The following is an 18,247-nucleotide window of genomic DNA, read 5'->3' on the forward strand; positions in this document are numbered from 1 at the left end:
TACATGGCTAGGGTGCCCGCACATCGGATGGGCCCCAACGACCCTATGCCCCCATGGGCACACAATATATGGAGGTGGAGCAGGTAGCAGGGTGTAACGACGTAAATTTCCAAAACAATTTTTCATTTTAAAAGCATACTCTCATTCATAAAATATCATAGTAATCCAATGTAACACATGTTATCTCAATAAACAAATCCCAAGATCCTCAAATATATAAATTCTCTCAGTGTGTACGGATCATGCCGGCGCCTTCCCGCGATCCTCGCTAGTACCTGAAACACATAACACAACAACTGTAAGCATAAATGCTTAGTGAGTTCCCCAAAATACCACATACAACACATACGCCACTCGAGGCTACAATACGACGCTCCGGTCGATGTGTCTCAGCGGGACCCTCCAGTCCCGTAGCTCGTTGGACCCTCTGGTCTGGTCATAGCTCGTCGGACCCTTCGGTCCAGTCTGTGTCGTTGGACCCTTCGGTCCGGTCTATATCGTTGGGCCCTCCGGCCCGGTCTATTCAACACATAGTATACATATAACACAATGCACATAACTCATATATATATACACATAGCATACAAGACCCTCTGGTCTACACATAAATACCACTCTAGGTAATGTATAGTGAGAAGACTCACCTCAATGAAATCGGATAAACTCTCGTGCTCAACGTCCCGACTTAGCCTCCTCCTATTATTCAGATAACATCCCCGATCAATAATCACTCATGATCTCATCTCTACAGATTGGGTAGAAGGCCATTCTACCCTTCCCTGAACTCTCCTGAATCAGTCTTGACCAGAACCTTAAAGTCAACGAAAGTCAACGGTCAACTTTGACCCGACTCGTCGAGTGCACAAGGGCGACTCGGCGAGTCCATGCGGGTCCTCTGAATCCTTTCAGCCTCTCTTGGCTCGTCGAGTCATCCTTCCACTCGACGGGTTACACCTGTCACGAATCGCGGGGCAACCCCGACTCGACTCGTCGAGTCCACTTATGGACTCGGCGAGTTGCCTCCATGTTCATCCCCAAATGACCTCCTAAGGTCAGATCTGCTTCCCTAACTATCATATCTACCCTTCAAATGTTCAAATGTCACGTAAAGGTGCAACCTTTACGTGCATGCAACCCACAACAAGTCATAAATGGAGAAATAACTCTAAAAATGGCAACCTAGTCCCCAATATTTCATTTGCTTGCATAAAGCTGAGGGATAGTGACTCTATGGACCTCTCATGGTCCAGATCTGATGCTATTAACACAAAGGGGGCCTCATACTCACTAGATCTTACATAAAATGGAGGTAAAAACCCTAAAATCATGAAATCTATCATATCAACACGAAATAGAAGGGATTATACCTCCAGAGATGAACTCTCAAGATGATTAGCCCAGATCCAAGCTCCCTTCACGCTCTAGATGGGTGTTTCCTTCTTCCTTCTAGCAAAACTACACCAAAAGTGATGTATTAGCCTCTTCTTGCTCTCAACTCTCTCACTGCTCTCTCTAGGGTTTCTCTGGGGTGCATTGGCCGCAAATGGAGGCCATAAAGGCCTTTAAATAGGGCACAGGCCCGGGGATTTAGGGTTTCACTTTACAGCGCGGACTCGCCGAGTCCACGTATCTACTCGTCGAGTCCGGTCATTAATCCAGTCAAGAACTCGCGATCCTACTCGGCGAGTCTGAGCGTCTACTCGCCGAGTCCCTCCATAAAACCCAAAATAAATAACTAAAATAAGATACCTGGGAATCCGGATGTTACATAGGGGTTGCGTCCGCCGTTTGGCATGGAGCATGGATTTTTCGACCTCAGACATGGATGGCCATCGGACCGAGCCCTTCCGGTGATGGTCAAACGGACCGGGGATATTGTGAGCAGGCCCATGCCACCGCCGATCAGATGGACATGATGAGAGCCGCGGTGGAACGCGTTGAGAGGCAGACCCATGACATAGTGCAGGACTATCAGGAGCGACAGGACGCACTTGAGGCGAGGATGCGAGTCACCGAGCGCCAGCTAGCCAGACTCCAGGGGGCTTCGACTTCGTCATCAGCACCACCAGATACCTCCCGCCGCGAGTAGTACCCGTCGTACTCACCGTTACTATCGATGGGACTCTCTTTTCTTTTACTTTATGTATGTAGGACTGACCCTACGGTTAAGTGATTATACTACTCGTAGAATCGTTATGCTGGAAAATTACTATTCTCTATGTACCGTAGACCTTTTAAAGGTCAATTTTCATGTATTGTACTACGAAATTTATCATTAATGAAACGGTTATGTCTTTTATTTGTGATGTTGTTATCTGCTATGTTCTCTCTCTTTATTTATATTTGATATAATACAGTTCAATTATAAGTACAATCGAACCACCGTAACCGTTAGAAACAAAAAGGATTCATAAACTCATCGCCATTCCTGTCTCATAGCAGGAAATGCCAAGAAGATATATCCACAAAAACGCTACAGCACCACCACCACCACCGCCGCCACCACCGGATATGAACTCTGCTGCTTTCCAGGCGGCAATCTCGGTTGCAGTTACGACAGCTCTAGCACATATCAACCGGGGCACTAACGGAGGTGGCAACGGGAATAGAACCGGAAGTTCCAATCACGGTGATCTTCAAGGACACCCAAAAACTTGCACTTATAAAGATTTCACAAATGCAAAATCGAAGCCATTTAATGGAAGCGAAGGAGTGATAGCTCTCACTTGGTGGTTCGAGAAGATTGAATCGATCTTCGAAATCTACGGCTGCCCCGACGAGAGCAAAGTGAAATTCGCAGCCTGTACCTTTGTCGACAGGGCTCTTTCGTGGTGGAACGGCCACATCAAGGCCCTAACTATCCCGGTCGCAAATGCCATGTCATGGGAAGACCTCAAGACCATGATGTTGGATGAGTATTGTCCCCGAGGAGAAGTACAAAAGCTCGAGCAAGAATTATGGAACCTGACCGTGCAGAACTCCGATATCAAAATGTACATTGCCAGATTCAGTGAGTTGGTACTGCTGTGCCCTGGAATGATAACTTCTGAGGTCAAAAAGGTCGAACGCTTTATTTGGGGCTTAACACCTCCAATCCAGGGGAATATAATTGTTGCTAACCCCTCGACCTTCAATAGTGCCAAGCGTCTGACACAAAATTTGTACGACCACGGGGATGGAAAGGACGCGAAAACTTCCGACGTTGAAACAAAGAAGGAGGACAACAACAAGAGCAACCGGGGAAACAAAAGAAAAGGGAGACAGAATCAAGAATCATCTAAGAAGCAGCAAACTGTAGCAGTCCACGCTGCTACCACTCAGATCACACCAGCTCCAGCTGCACCAGCCTCAACCACACCAACACCTACAAGGCCTTACGCGGGCTCCCTACCCAAGTGTGATAAATGCAATTTCCAGCACAGTTGCGCATGCCAAGACTTACAATGCACCAACTGTAATCGTAAATGGCACACCTCCCGGTATTGCAGATCTCAGCCACAGCAAAATAACCCCCAACACAACAATGTCGAGGCCAGTCGAGCATGCTATGGATGTGGGGAGACTGGCCATTTTAAGCGAAACTGTCCCAAAGCCAACAATCAAGGTGCAGGGGGATCAGGCAGGTTCCTAACGATGGGACAGGGGGAGGCGGTGCATGATCCGACTGTAGTCGCTGGTACGTTTCCCCTCAACAACACTTATGCATTCATTTTATTCGATAGTGGGGCTGAACAGAGTTTCGTGAGTCATAAATTCAAACACCTACTAATTTAAAACCCCCAAAAGCTAAGCGAAGCCTTCACGGTGGAAATGGCTAATGGGAAAACTGAAACAACCAAAGACATTTTCGTAGGGTGCACGTTAACACTAAATAATCACTCGTTTCAAATCAACTTGATGCCAGTTAATATTAGAAGTTTTGATGTGATCATCAGTATGGATTGGTTAAGCCCCCACCATGCCGATATTATGTGCCATGAGAAGGACGTTCGCCTTCACCTACCCACCAACGAAACACTAATTATCTACGATGATAAACCCGGTGCAAACCTCCGTCTTATCTCGTGTATCAAGGCACAAAAGTGTCTGCATAAAAAGAATCATGCATTTCTAGCCCACGTAGTGGACAAACAGAAAGAGGAAAAGAACATCAAGGATATTCCGGAGGTGCGCGACTCTCCAGACGTATTTCCGGAAGACCTCCCAGGAATACCCCCTGAGCGACAGGTCGAATTTCGAATTGACCTAGTATCAGGAGCCACGTTGATTGCTAAGTTGCCGTATAGATTGGCCCCTGCAGAAATGCAAGAGCTATCTAGCCAATTGAGTGAACTGCTATACAAAGGATTCATTAGACCGAACTTCTCACCTTGGGGAGCTCCGGTGTTGTTTGTTAAGAAGAAGGATGGATCTTTCCGAATGTGCATCGACTATCGGGAATTAAACAAGCTCACCATCAAGAACCGATACCCCCTCCCTCGGATTGATGATCTATTTGACCAGCTTCAAGGAGTCAGTTACTTTTCCAAGATAGATCTAAGGTCCGAATACCACCAACTACGGGTCCGAGAAGAAGATGTACCCAAGACAGCTTTCCGAACTCGATATGGCCATTTCGAGTTCGTAGTAATGCCCTTTGGTCTGACGAATGCACCCGCAACATTTATGGACTTAATGAACCGAGTATGCCGACCATTCCTCGACAACTTTGTAATTTTCTTCATCGATGACATAATCGTTTATTCTCGGAGTAAGTAAGAGCACGACCAGCATCTACGGAAGGTCTTGGAAACTCTAAGGGCGGAGAAGCTATACACAAAATTCTCCAAATGTGAGTTCTGGATGGATTTCTTGGGGCACGTAGTCAGTGAAGAAGGGATTCATGTAGACCCTTCCAAGATCAAAGCTATTGAGGGCTGGGCAACCCCGAGAACACCAATGGAGATCAGACAATTCTTGGGCCTTGCTGGTTATTACAGAAGGTTCATTCAGAATTTCTCCAAGATCGCCAAGCCCCTCACCACTCTAACCCAGAAAGGCGTACCCTTCAACTGGGATGCAAAGCAAGAAGCTGCTTTTCACACCCTAAAAAAAGCCCTCTGTAGCGCTCAGGTGTTGTCTCTACCAGAGGGAACAGAAGATTTCGTAGTATATTGCGACGCTTCCAATCAAGGGCTAGGCTATGTATTTATGCAGCGCGGGAAAGTGATAGTTTACGCATCCAGGCAACTAAAGACTCATGAAGTAAACTATACCACTCATGATCTTGAGCTGGGAGCTATGGTCTTCGCTCTAAAGATTTTGAGGCACTACCTCTACGGGACGAAGTGCACCATTTTCACAGATCACAAAAGCCTCCAGCATATCCTGAAGCAAAAAGAACTAAACATGAGGCAGCAACGATGGGTCGAGCTGATGAACGGTTACGAATGCGAGATCAAGTATCATCCGGGCAAGGCTAACGTGGTGGCCTATGCCTTAAGCAGAAAGGAATACTCGGGCCGCCGGGTAAGAATACTAATGTTGACCATCCATTCCCACTTATCTTCACAAATCAAGGAGGCTCAACTGGAAGTAGGACTGTTCACTATTTTGATAAAACCGAATTATCCAATTGGACAATTTGCATTGGACTATTTGGTTCGGATATTCGGATTTTTGGATTGGATTTCACCAAAATCGAATTATTATTTTGGATTTCGGATTGGTTTAGGTTTATAAAATAAGAACCGAATAGTCCAAAAAAACCGAATAATAATTTGTTATTTATTTATCTATAATTATTTATCATTTTTATAAATTATTTTTTTTCAAAAGGTTTCACCTAACAAAAAAAATTAATATGCATTTTCTCTCAAAAGTGTTTTATCTATTAAATATTAAATTATAATATACCATCTTAGTAGTTGTTTATAAATTATAAATTACAACTAAATAATTTGTTTTTGCTTCTTCTATAAAAATTGGATAATATTATAATTATATATCGTTTTTAAATGTTATGCCTTTTGAAAACCGAATTATAAAAACCGATCCAACCGAATTGTAATTGGATTGGATTGGATCGGATTTGAATTTAGTTTGGACAATTCGGATCCATATTTTGAAAACCGAAATCAATTTGGATTTATTTAATTGGATCGGATCGAATCGATCCATCCAAACGAACACCCCTAACTGGAAGCCTTGAAGCCATAGAACGTTGCAAACAAAGCCTTGCGGGGAATGGACAAGAATCTCACAATCAAGGAGGACGGAGCATACTATCTCATTGACCGGATCTGGATCCCAAAATTCGGAGGGTTCAGAGATGTAGTCATGAATGAAGCACACAAGACACGATACTCCGTCCATCCGGGTTCCGATAAAATGTACCTGGATATCAAGCAACATTATTGGTGGCCGAATATGAAAGCGGAGATTGCTACCTACGTGAGCAAGTGCCTGACTTAAGCAAAGGTTAAGGTAGAATATCAGAAGCCCTCGAGATTATTACAACAGCCAGTAATACCCGAGTGGAAGTAGGAACGAATAACGATGGATTTTATAACCAAATTGCCTAAGTCGGCAGACAGTCTGGATGCCATTTGGGTGATTGTCGATCGGTTGACTAAATCTACCCACTTCCTACCAATAAACTAAACATATAAAATGGAGAGACTAACACAGATCTACATAAAGGAGGTGGTGAGACTACATGGAGTACCGATATCTATTATCTCTGACCGAGATAGTAGGTTCACCTCACGATTTTGGCAGTCGCTCCAGAAAGCATTGGGAACTCAGCTGGATATGAGCATTGCCTACCACCCCCAGACTGACGGCCAAAGTGAGCGAACCATTCAAACGCTAGAAGATATGCTCCGAGCTTGTGTGATAGATTTCGGCAAGGCATGGGATACCCACTTGCCACTAATCGAATTCTCATACAACAACAGCTACCACACAAGTATTAAGGTCGCTCCCTTCGAGGCCTTATACGGACAGAAATGCAGATCACCTCTTTGTTAGGCGGAGGTAGGAGACATGCAACTGGCAAGAGGGCAGGTACCAAACAGCACTCTCACAGGGCCCAAGATCATCCGGGAAACAACTGAGAAAATCGTCCAGATCAAAGCACGGCTCCAGGCATCTCGAGAACGACAGAAGAGCTACGCAGACCAAAGGCGAAAGCCTCTAGAATTCCAAGTAGGAGATCGCGTGCTGCTAAAAGTCTCTCCCTGGAAAGGGATGATACGGTTCGGAAAGCGGGGAAAGTTAAATCCACGATACATCGGACCATTCGAGATCCTTGCCAGGATCGGTCCGGTAACCTAAAAGCTACAGCTACCCCCATAGCTTAGCAACGTACACACTGTCTTTCATGTGTCAAACCTGAAGAAATGCCTATCAGATGAAACCCTCGTTGTTCCACTTGACGAGATTGAGGTGAATGAAAACCTCCTGTTCGTTGAGGAACCGATCGAAATCATGGATAGGGAAGTGAAACGTACGAAACAAAGCCGCATTCCGATTGTGAAGGTTCGATGGAGTGCCAAACGCGGACCTGAATTCACATGGGAACACAAGGATCAAACGATGCAGAAATACCCCCATCTTTTCTCTAGTTCTTAAGGATTACTCTCGAATGAATTTCGGGACGAAATTCCCTCTAACGGGGGGATGATGTCACAACTAGAAAATTAGGGCTAGGATTTCTATCTTTGTACAAGATAATTTCTTATGTAACATTGCAACACTACGTTTGGTATAAATCAAACTCCAATGCTACTAAATTCATACTTCCATACATTGATATTTAGGTCGAAACAACCTCATAAAAGCCCAAAACTCAACCCAATAAGTCAATTCCACTCAACTTTGGGCCTTAGCCCAAGAGTTGTCAGTCCAAACCTCTTATTGGACCAAGACCTTCTTAATGGGCCTTATTGGGCCGGTAACCCTTCCAAGTGGTCTTTTGGGCCGTAAAACCCTTATTGGGCCTTATTGGGTCGTGAGAATTTATTTCTAGACCATAATGGGCCGTACACCTCTATTAGGAAATATTTTGGGCCGAAAAACCCTCTAATGGGCTTTGTAAGGCCGAAAACCACTATTGGGCCCCTTTTGGGCCGAAAACTTTTCCATTTAATCTCATTGGGCCGAAAACCCATATATGGGCCATAATGGATTAAAAATTTCTATTGGGCCCTCTCCTTAAACCGAAAACCTCTATTGGGCTACTTCCATAGCTTTTGGGCCCATTATTGGACCGAAACCCTTCTTGGGCCCAAACCAAGCCGAAAACGCATATAAATCAAAATCATTATTGGGCCTTGGGTGTTCTCGGTTACCCTTCGAAACCAAAGCCCATTTCCTTATTTTCCTCTATGTCCGATCGGATTTAATAAAAAAAAGAAGAAAAGGTGGTTAATAAGTGTGACACTTCAACATTGCAGGGCATATAACAATGTAATTATCTAGCATGCATCTAGGAAGGGGTTAATTGTCCAACAAATATCAATGCTAATCTCTCTTCTCTCTACCTCTTAGATCGGCCGATCCTCCATCTCTCTCACCATAATTCATTCAAAAATTTACTCTCACTTCTACTTTCCTCTCAAACCTCCACCATTTCTCTCATCTTTTCTTCTCTAAAATTCGTGAGGTGTGTGTGGTTTCAAAGAAGACTTCTTCAAGCTTACAAACTTGGTAAGTTTTTGACAAACTCCTTAGCTTTGTTCTAAGTTACACTAAAAATGCTTCTTACACTCCATTTTCGTGTCCATGCTTCCTAGAACCACCTTGATCTCGAAAATCTCCTCAAGGAAGCAAGCTAGGGCCGAAAACCTTCTCCATCTTCCTCTTCAAAACTGAAAAAGCCCCAAGGTGAGCTTCATACCCCTTGTTTTCGAGTTTTCCTTCTTTTTTTTTGGGGGGGGGGGGGGATACAAGTCAAGGTCTTGTGTAAAATCTTTATATATTTGCTTGCATGTGTATGTTTATATGTTATGTGTGTTGAAATGTTGTGAAATCATGCTAAAAGTCCATGAACTCGAGATTTTGGTTGAATCTCAAGTTGTTGGAACATAGTTAACTTGATATGTTGTTAAAAATGAAAGTTAGTTTCTAGGTGAATAATGTTTTCACTTGATGCATGTAAAGAAAATCACAAGAATTAGTCCAAGAATATGTTTAAACAAAGTTTGGATATGAAAGCTTGGAAATGATCAAATATGAATAGTTTTGTAAAAATGGGCCGTTTATGGAAATTATGGTAAAAATGGGCCATTTATAAGCATTTTGGTAAAATGGGCTATTTTTGACAACTTTAGTAAAAATGGGCCTTATATGACAATTTTAGTAAAAATTGGCCTTTTATGACAATTTTTGTAAAAATGGGCCTTATGCGACAATTTAGTAAAATTGGGCCTTTATTGACAATTTTGGTAAAAATGGGCTATTTTTGACAACAATGGTAAAAATGGGCTATTTTTTACAACAATGGTAAAAATGGGCTATTTTTGACATTTATGGTAAAAAATGGCTATTTTTGTCACTTATAATTTGTAGTCGAAAATATACACTAGTAACATTATTTATAACGTTAAATAATGGAATTCAATATTCGCGTAAATTCCGTTAAGGCTCTTGTGAGACACTCATTCACTCGTACCTACCTAGTGTGCATCGTAAGTTCTGTAGTTATAACCAGTCTCCTGGAGGGAGAGCGAGATATTGTGTATAGATTTATACGGGGTTGACACCCCCACACCTGAGCTGTTCGCTACAGCTAGACATGCCAGTCTAGGGTGACAATTATCTTTAGAAACCGACGCCTGAAGAACGTCAAGACATGCGCTCTCGTCATATTAGTATGGTTGTGACGACTCACATAGAGAATACCAATAATCTTTTAAAATTTACGCATAACATATACTCTACTCATTTTATAAGGTACAAAACTACGTGTCGTTTATTTCGCAACGAATTTCACCACTCAGGTCTTAGGGTTTTAAGACCACAACTTTTCGTATAACAGAAAATATATGATTTTCTGGGAATCACTCTCTATATACTTTCAAACAAGATAAACAAAGAATATACATGCAATTATACATGATTTGAAACGAGACTCACGAACTATTTTTACAAGAAAATATTGGATTTTCTGGAAGTTTACAAACTATTACAAAGTTTTCTTACAAACATGTTTATGAACTCAACAACATTCTATGTTGACGCTTTTCAAAACGACTTGTATTCTCAGGGACTCAGTAAACAGGTAGACAACTAAGGAATTTGGATAATTGTTATATTTTTGAATTATCATACATTATGTTATTTTGGATGTATTTCGTAAACAAAAACAAAGATGTAAACAATGCATTTTGATATTGTTAATGTATGATGATGATGATTGCTATGTTTCATTCATATTCAATTGTTATGATATTACAAGATGAAATCACCCGCCCCGGACGTTTCCGCGGTCCCGGTTCGGGGGTGTGACATCAAGGGTTGCAACTCATGATGTGGTATTTACTAAAAACATTTAATCTCATAAATGGTTAAATTGAGAAATTAACTGCGGGGTACAACTAGCAACAAAATTGTGATTTCGTATGTACCACATCAAACCTGTTGATGGAAGTTGAATTATTTTTTATATTACAAAAATACAACTAGCAAATGATCAACGTAAGAGCCTAAGAGGGAAACATGTTCTTTTCATTTAAAAAATGATCTTCAAGTTCTAAACTCATTTTATCTATTTATACCTTCATTTATCCAATTCAACATATTCATATACTAAGGCAAGGAAGAAGAAAAACATGACAAAACAAGTCCGGATACTACTTTTCAAATTTCAAAAATCATTTTTAAGTGGTAATTAAAATATATAGTTGCGAAACATTGGTTTGATGAATATATGGGGTGATCTATTAAAGAACCTATCCTCCATTTTTATTTTCTTTATTTTCTTATGAGTTAAGATTAGGGATGTTCGTTTGGATGAATCGGTTTGATCCGATCCAATCAAGTGAATCCAAATTGATTTCGGTTTTCAAAATATAGATCCGAATAGTCCAAACTAATTTCAAATCTGATCCGATCCGATCCAATTACAATTTGGTTGTATCGGTTTTTATAATTCGGTTTTCAAAAACCGAAACGTTTTAAAACGACATATAATTATAATGTTACCCAACTTTACACAAGAATAAAAAACAATTTATGTAGTTGTGATTTGAAATTTATAAACAACTAATAAGAAAATATATTCTAGTTAAATATTTTATAGATAGAAAACTTTTGAGAGAAAATACATACTAATGTTTTTTTATCGGGTTAAACGTTGTGAACCAATTTGAAAAAATAAATTACAAAATTAATAAATAACTATAGATATATATTATAAATAGACAAATAATAAAAGTTTATTCGGTTTTTTGGACTATTCGGTTCTTATTTTATAAACCAAAACAAATCCGAAATCCAAAATAATAATTCGGTTTTATTGAAAACCAATCCAAAAATCCGAATATCCGAACCAAATAGTCCAATCCAAATTGTCCAATTGAATAATTCGGTTTTATCCGAATAGTGAACAGTCTTAGTTAAGATATCCTAAAGAAATTTATTGACAAAAATGCTTATGCAACGTTTAGTATGGAGTAGTCGAAGAGGCATTGAAATGGAATACACACTTATGGAACATTTGGTATGCAGTAGTCGAAGAAGCAATGAAATGAAATATTACAGCAAAATAAAAGAAATTATGTTTGGTTGCCATAAGGCTATAAGGTATGGATAAGTGTGAAGGCCACATCATCAAAAAAGTCACTCCACCACATACTCACTAGCTTTCGGGGTGTTGTTCACTAGTAAACATGTAGCGAATAAGAGAGAAGGAAGAGAGATAGACACAATCAATTCCAAATACTTCCGTGATCTTCCGTGAATGCACACACTCCACAAGACCACAACATAACCATTAGGCCTTAGGATGGTGTTCACCAGTGAATATCTCCTCCACATAGGATTCCTATGTTTGAAGATGCCTCCATACCCTATGGCCTAAAGAATGGAATACATTATTCACATTCCATGAAATATTATCCTTCTCCTATTCTTTATATATATATTAAAAGATGGTGGAGTTAGCTATCGTGCCTAACTCCACCATTGTCCATCTGGTTACTACCATAGTCACTGTCCTTTCTGTTTCTATCTAGTTTTTATTAAATGAGTATTATTCTTTCTGAGAATGGAATATTATATATTTATAATTAGGACTTTTTTTATTTTTTAAATATAAGTAAAACAAATTTTTTTATTATAATAATATTTTAATATTTCATTATATTTGTTTTTTTATATATATACTTTTATATATCATAGGAAATTATTTTTTAACTATTTTACTATTTATAAAACATATGTATTTTGAACCAAATAAAATATGTATACAACTTATTTAACCATATATCTTTATTTGTGTAAAGTTTAATAAAATAAAATAACCTTTTTATTTATAAATTTGACTCTACTTATTTTATATTTATTCATAAAAATAATATTTTAAATAGTTCATTCTTGAGCCAATCAAAAATAACAATTGAATGTAATAGTTCATTTATCTATCCTGCTCGTTTTATTACATTGTTCATTATTTTTTAATATTTTATTTTATAATACCAACCACAGCTTTAATTAAAAAAATTACAAAGAAAGTTACGGAGACTCTTTTCGGACTTTAAAATTCCCAACAATTGGTGCGGTTTCAACTTTCAAATAATGTAATCCGATTAAAAAAATGGTAAATATAATAAATACAATTAATGTTTTATTTAAATATCCCTGAATACTTGGAAGAAATAAAGCATAAAATCGTATTAGAAGCTTGAAAATATCTTTTTTTAGGTTCTAGAATCCATGTGATGCATTTGTACGGTACAAGTCTTAGATGCATGATGTCATTTACATCAAAAGAGCCTTTCACATGGGCCAAGAAACTACCAAACCCCATAAAATGTAGCTGGCATTTACTGGCCAACTGGTATGCTTCAATAATTATAGTAAAGGAGATAAACGACCAGCAAAGAGCCACGTAATCACTGTAATAACTTTACACTTTAGTACCTTGAGGTTTTTGAGTATCTAAATTAACCCTTTGAATTATATAATAAGCACTCTACAGCAATCCAAGGTATTTTATGGAAAACTAAACAGGAAATTTGCAAAAACAAAACTTACATTTCGACTCTATTGATAAAAAAAGTCAACCGTGAGTTCTTTTTTACAATTTAACCACCGGAATCAATTATTACTTATAATTTGATTCAATTTACGGGTTACTAAAAAGAGTAACAAGTTTCAATGATTAAACTATAAACAAAATGTTATAAATGACTTTTTTATCAATAAACCAAAATATAAGTACTTTTTCTTTAATATATAATAATTTTTAATATCAAATTTTATCTATTTTAAAATTAAATTATAATTTATTTTTACTAAACAACCATTATAATCTGTTTGATTTTTAATATATGATAATAAACAAATACAATTTTTTAATTATATTTCTATTTAATAAAATATATAAGCCAATTAAAATGTGAAAATATATTGTTATAAAATGTATCGTCACTTTTTGATGATGAAATTTAATCAAAATTTGATACAGAATACATTTGGTTGAAAAATCTTTATGTGGGTAGATGTATATCAAAAACACGATTAAAATGAAGATGATCTGTAGATAATTTTTTTTTGGCAGTTGTATAAATATGTTTTTAAACAATTATGAAACCACTGTTGACATTGATAACCATTATGAAAATTCAAAAGAGAAAGAAAACCGTATGACGTTTATTGTTTGAATTTTTAAAATCGTAAGCATATTGGTATCAATGTGGTATATTGTAATTTATATTCTATGTAAATTAAAAATACTTATTGTTGAGTTATCGTAAGAATAGAACTTCTATATCATGCGGACAAGACTTTTTTGTATCTTCTTTATCGATCTATGGATGAATTAATGCACATTTTTCAACCAAGTACTTGGTATGTGGATGTATATTTTGTATCAAATTTTGATTTAGTTTCATCATAAAAAAGTGAAGATATATTTCATAACAATATATTTTTATATTTTAATCGATTTTTATATTTTATTAAATAGAAGTACAATTAAAAATTTGTATTTATTTATTTTCATATATTAAAAATCAAACAAATTGTAATGATTGTTTCAGCAAAAATATATAATAATTTAATCTTAAAATAGATAATACTTGAGATGGTTTAAATGGTCCCTATTGTTTTTTTTTTCGCACTTGAGAGGAACCAAATTTTACTTTACCGGCTAAATTGGTCCAGTTACCTGTTTTAACAGGTAAACCATACACGTAATAAGCATAGTCAGCAAGTGAGTTGAGTCTGAGTTAACTCGTGTACATGTCACTGAGTTGTGACCGGTTCCTTGCTTGGGGCCTAAGGGTCACTGTGGACCCATCAGTCCATAAAAGCAATGGCTTATTCGATGAAACCCTAAATCTTCAATACCCTTTTCCACTAAAGGTTACCGATAATCCGACATAACCTCGATACTTCGCTTTCACGTGAGTCACGATGGCGATCCCACCACCACGTTCATCGGATTCAGTATCTATAAATTCACGAGACCGTCTCAACTTCGACGATTTGCATACGATTTATTGTGATTGTGGAGCAGAAATTGCAGAGCAGAAAATGGAAGTCGCCCGTCTGAAAGAAGAAATGGGTCGAGATTTGGTGTTAAGCAGGGTTGAGTCACTCGCATTGCATCGTCGGATTGAGCGCACGGAGAAAAAGGTGACTTCGTTGACTGTATTGGTGATTGGATTTGTGATTGTGACTTTTGGTTATATGGTGGAGAAGTTTCTTCATATCGTGAACCCCTGATATGTTGGTGTTTATGTTGGTGGTTCGTGGTGTTTGTGTTGATTAGGTATGGATGTGTGTCTTCTTTTGGTAGTATAATGCTTTGTATTAGGGTTTATGTGTTTGTTTTGGCGAAGGTGATTGAAGACCTGTCTAAGCACAGACAATTCTGTATAAAGTAACTTTGTAACCGGGTTTATTTAATGGAAAAATAGTAGTTAATGGAAATTACAATTAATTAGTGTGAAAGAGGGTAATTTCATCATTTCACAATTTACCCTTACATATACTCATGTTTCAGACACATATGTGGACTTAATAAGCTTTCTTTTGCTCTCCTATTCTTCTTACCGTTCAAGTGACCTCACTGAAATGAAGGGTTTGATGAAATCAGTTGAATGCTCGTGTGGATGTGAAGTAATGTTACGAACGTCAACTACTAAATACAACCCTGGCCGACTCTTTTATGCTTGTCCCAAAAAGGTAAATGTAAATTGCATATTTGTTAACTGTTGACCTAAATTTTGATAATTTGTTCCTGGGTTTGGTAACTTAATCCATAACAAATAATAACTTCCATTGTAGGGGCCGTGTGATGGCTTCATATGTTGGGCAGATGAAGTGGAGAGTACGAACACGACTGGTGACACTACTTTGGTTACAAAATTGGTTTGGGCAAATAAGAAGCTTCAATATGATGTTAGAAAGATGAAGTTATGGTTATTTCTAAGTTGGGCTGTTTTGTTTGTGGTATTAGTCTACAAGTTGTAATGGATGTGCAATGAGATTATGGTTTCCTTTCATGTTTACCAATGTATTTGTAATGGGTATGTAATGGATTTGTAATCCCTTTCCTATTAAATAAATGAAAGTGCCCTGCTATTGTGTGTCATCGTTTTGTTTGTGTTACTAGTGTACATAAAATAACATTCAACAAACACATACCACAAAATACTACTACGAAACACACAACATAAAACACTTACACCCATGATTGTGCATTACATTCAAACATGCAAATAACAATAAACGTATGGGACCACACATAGTCTTTCACTTCACCAACATAGTACTACATGAAACAAACTTAAATAACACATCAAACAACCAACCTAGTCTTAACACACTACCAAATAGCAGTTATGTCTATTCAATATTCATTGGATTGTCACCTGAATTTCCTTCTCCATTTTTCCCTTCAACCCTTTTTGTCAATTTTTTCTTTATAATCCTTCCGATTGCTTTCGTTTACGTGCAACTGTTGTTTTTGAACCACTTCCTTCCTCTTCATTACCACCTTGAGATTGCTTCCGTTTACGTGCAACAATTGTTTTTGAACCACTTCCTTCCTCTTCATTACCACCTTTAGTAGTTGATCTCTTTCTCTTCACCTTGAGTTTTTTGGGCTTCTCAACTTTAGGACATGTAGCCTTGTTGTGACCAACTTGTTTACACACACTACATAGAATTTTCTTCCCAACCTTTGACACAGTGTGTCTAGTAGTCTTTTCTCCTGGGTCCTTCCTTCTATTGACTTTAGGCCTGCCTGTCATTTTCCTTTTCAAAGGTGGAAGTGGTGGTATGAAATCGGTACTTGGCCACATATTGCTGCCATTCATCCCTCTCAGTGGATACTTGTAAGTGTTTCTATAAAAAGCTCCAAAGAACATGGGATCCACATAACTTCCGGCATCTCTGTTTAGGTAACTAATAGTTGCAACTGAGTGCACACACCCATACCCATTTAGTTGCCAAACTCTACAAGAGCATGTCTTCTTGTCTAAGTCAACGACATAAGACTGCTAAGTTTCTTGTCTCAAATTGGTTCAAACCAGTTGGTAAAACCTACCAATATCTAATAACATTGTCTAAAAGTTAGTCTAAGTTTAGTATTCTCTATGATGTTAACAAACGCAAACTAAGATTACCTTTGAGCTTTTTTCAATTGATTCAGTAAGGATTTAATTGTTGGACATGGTTCAAAATCTGGCCATGAACTGCCTTTCATGCTCAAATGAAACTGCCTTTCCATAACATACAATCTAATCTCTTCAAGCATTGTGATGATTGGTTTCTTCCTTGCATCTCTTATGACATTGTTAAAGCTCTCTGACAACCCATTCTCTACAACATCACACATCTTGCCCTCCTGAAAAAAAAGCTCTACACCATGATTGTGGGTTCTTTGCTGTTAGATACTCAAAGGCTGAAGGATTGAGAAGTTGTATTTCCTTCATTGTTGCATTGTGTAAAGGCTCAGTAGATGCCTTGCATGCCTTCCAAAACATCTTCTCATACATTACTCCGGGGAATCTTTTCCTAAAGTTGGCAACAACATGCCTTGCACACTGTCTGTGTTCAACACTAGGCAAAATCTCCTTCACAACTTCCAATAGTCCCTTCACATTAAGAATTGAATTGGTAAAATAGTATAGGCAATTTTCATTAATAAATAAAATACAACTAAGAAACATACCTTATGCTGATCTGACATCAATGCAATTGCAAAACCATTGTCCATTCCTAAGTCATCTTTTAAATTCTCCAAAAACCATTTCCAATTCTCTTTGTTTTCAACACACACAACTGCCCATGCAATTGGAAATATATGATTATTAGCATCCCTTCCAACTGCAGTTATTAACCCTCCAGTACATATCTCCTTAAGGAAAAAACCATCCAGGTTAATTACTCTTCTGCAACTGCCCCTCCACACTTGCTTTAGTCCCTCAAAACACACATAAAACTTACTAAAATAATTTTTCCCATCTTGCATAGTATTGACATCCATTTTCACAGTTGATCCTAGGTTTGATCTTATCTCCACACCATATGACCAAAGCTTTGAATAGTGCTCAACCAATGTGCCTTCACTTAGCTCAATAGCATGCTTTTTTGCTCTCCTGCACTGACCCATACTTACATTTATACCAAAAGCCTGTTTCACCTCTTCCCTAAGCATCCTAACACTCATTTTCTGTTTTTGTAAGAACTCAGTTGTAAAATGGCTACCAATCCAAGCATAGCTAACAATTGATCCAAGTTTGAAATTTCTAGCACAATTATGCTCATCTATAAGGGACTTAATCTGGAAAGAGTTTTCTTCACTCATCCATGAAGCCCATAGCCTAAACTTACACTGCCCAGAACAACATTTAACTAAAAGTCTTCTACTGTCATTTTTTTGTAGCACAACTGATACCCATTAGCAACAGCATAATTACATAACATATGCTTTAACTGTTTTGGACTATGAAATCGCATTCCTAACACAGGATTTTGTTTTTTCCAATACACATTTTCATTGTATGCAGTAACCTCTTCAATATTTACC

At 38.1% G+C, this 18,247-nt stretch overlaps 1 protein-coding gene across 1 annotated transcript; it reads right to left on the reverse strand.

The window, feature by feature from the left end:
* Positions 1-16,136: 16,136 nt before the first annotated feature.
* On the reverse strand, positions 16,137-17,887 carry LOC145106745 (uncharacterized). The gene is made up of 4 exons (XM_079043677.1): positions 17,390-17,887; positions 17,190-17,312; positions 16,842-17,062; positions 16,137-16,620 (listed from the first exon to the last, which is right to left on the reverse strand). The coding sequence occupies exons 1-4, from the start codon at positions 17,885-17,887 to the stop codon at positions 16,137-16,139; spliced, it is 1,326 nt and encodes a 441-aa protein (XP_078899803.1).
* Positions 17,888-18,247: the final 360 nt, after the last annotated feature.

This window comes from Lactuca virosa, chromosome 4 (genome assembly GCF_052849685.1).
Source record: "Lactuca virosa cultivar CGN04683 chromosome 4, Lactuca_virosa_CGN04683_v6, whole genome shotgun sequence".
In the NCBI taxonomy this organism is placed as follows: Eukaryota; Viridiplantae; Streptophyta; class Magnoliopsida; order Asterales; family Asteraceae; genus Lactuca; species Lactuca virosa.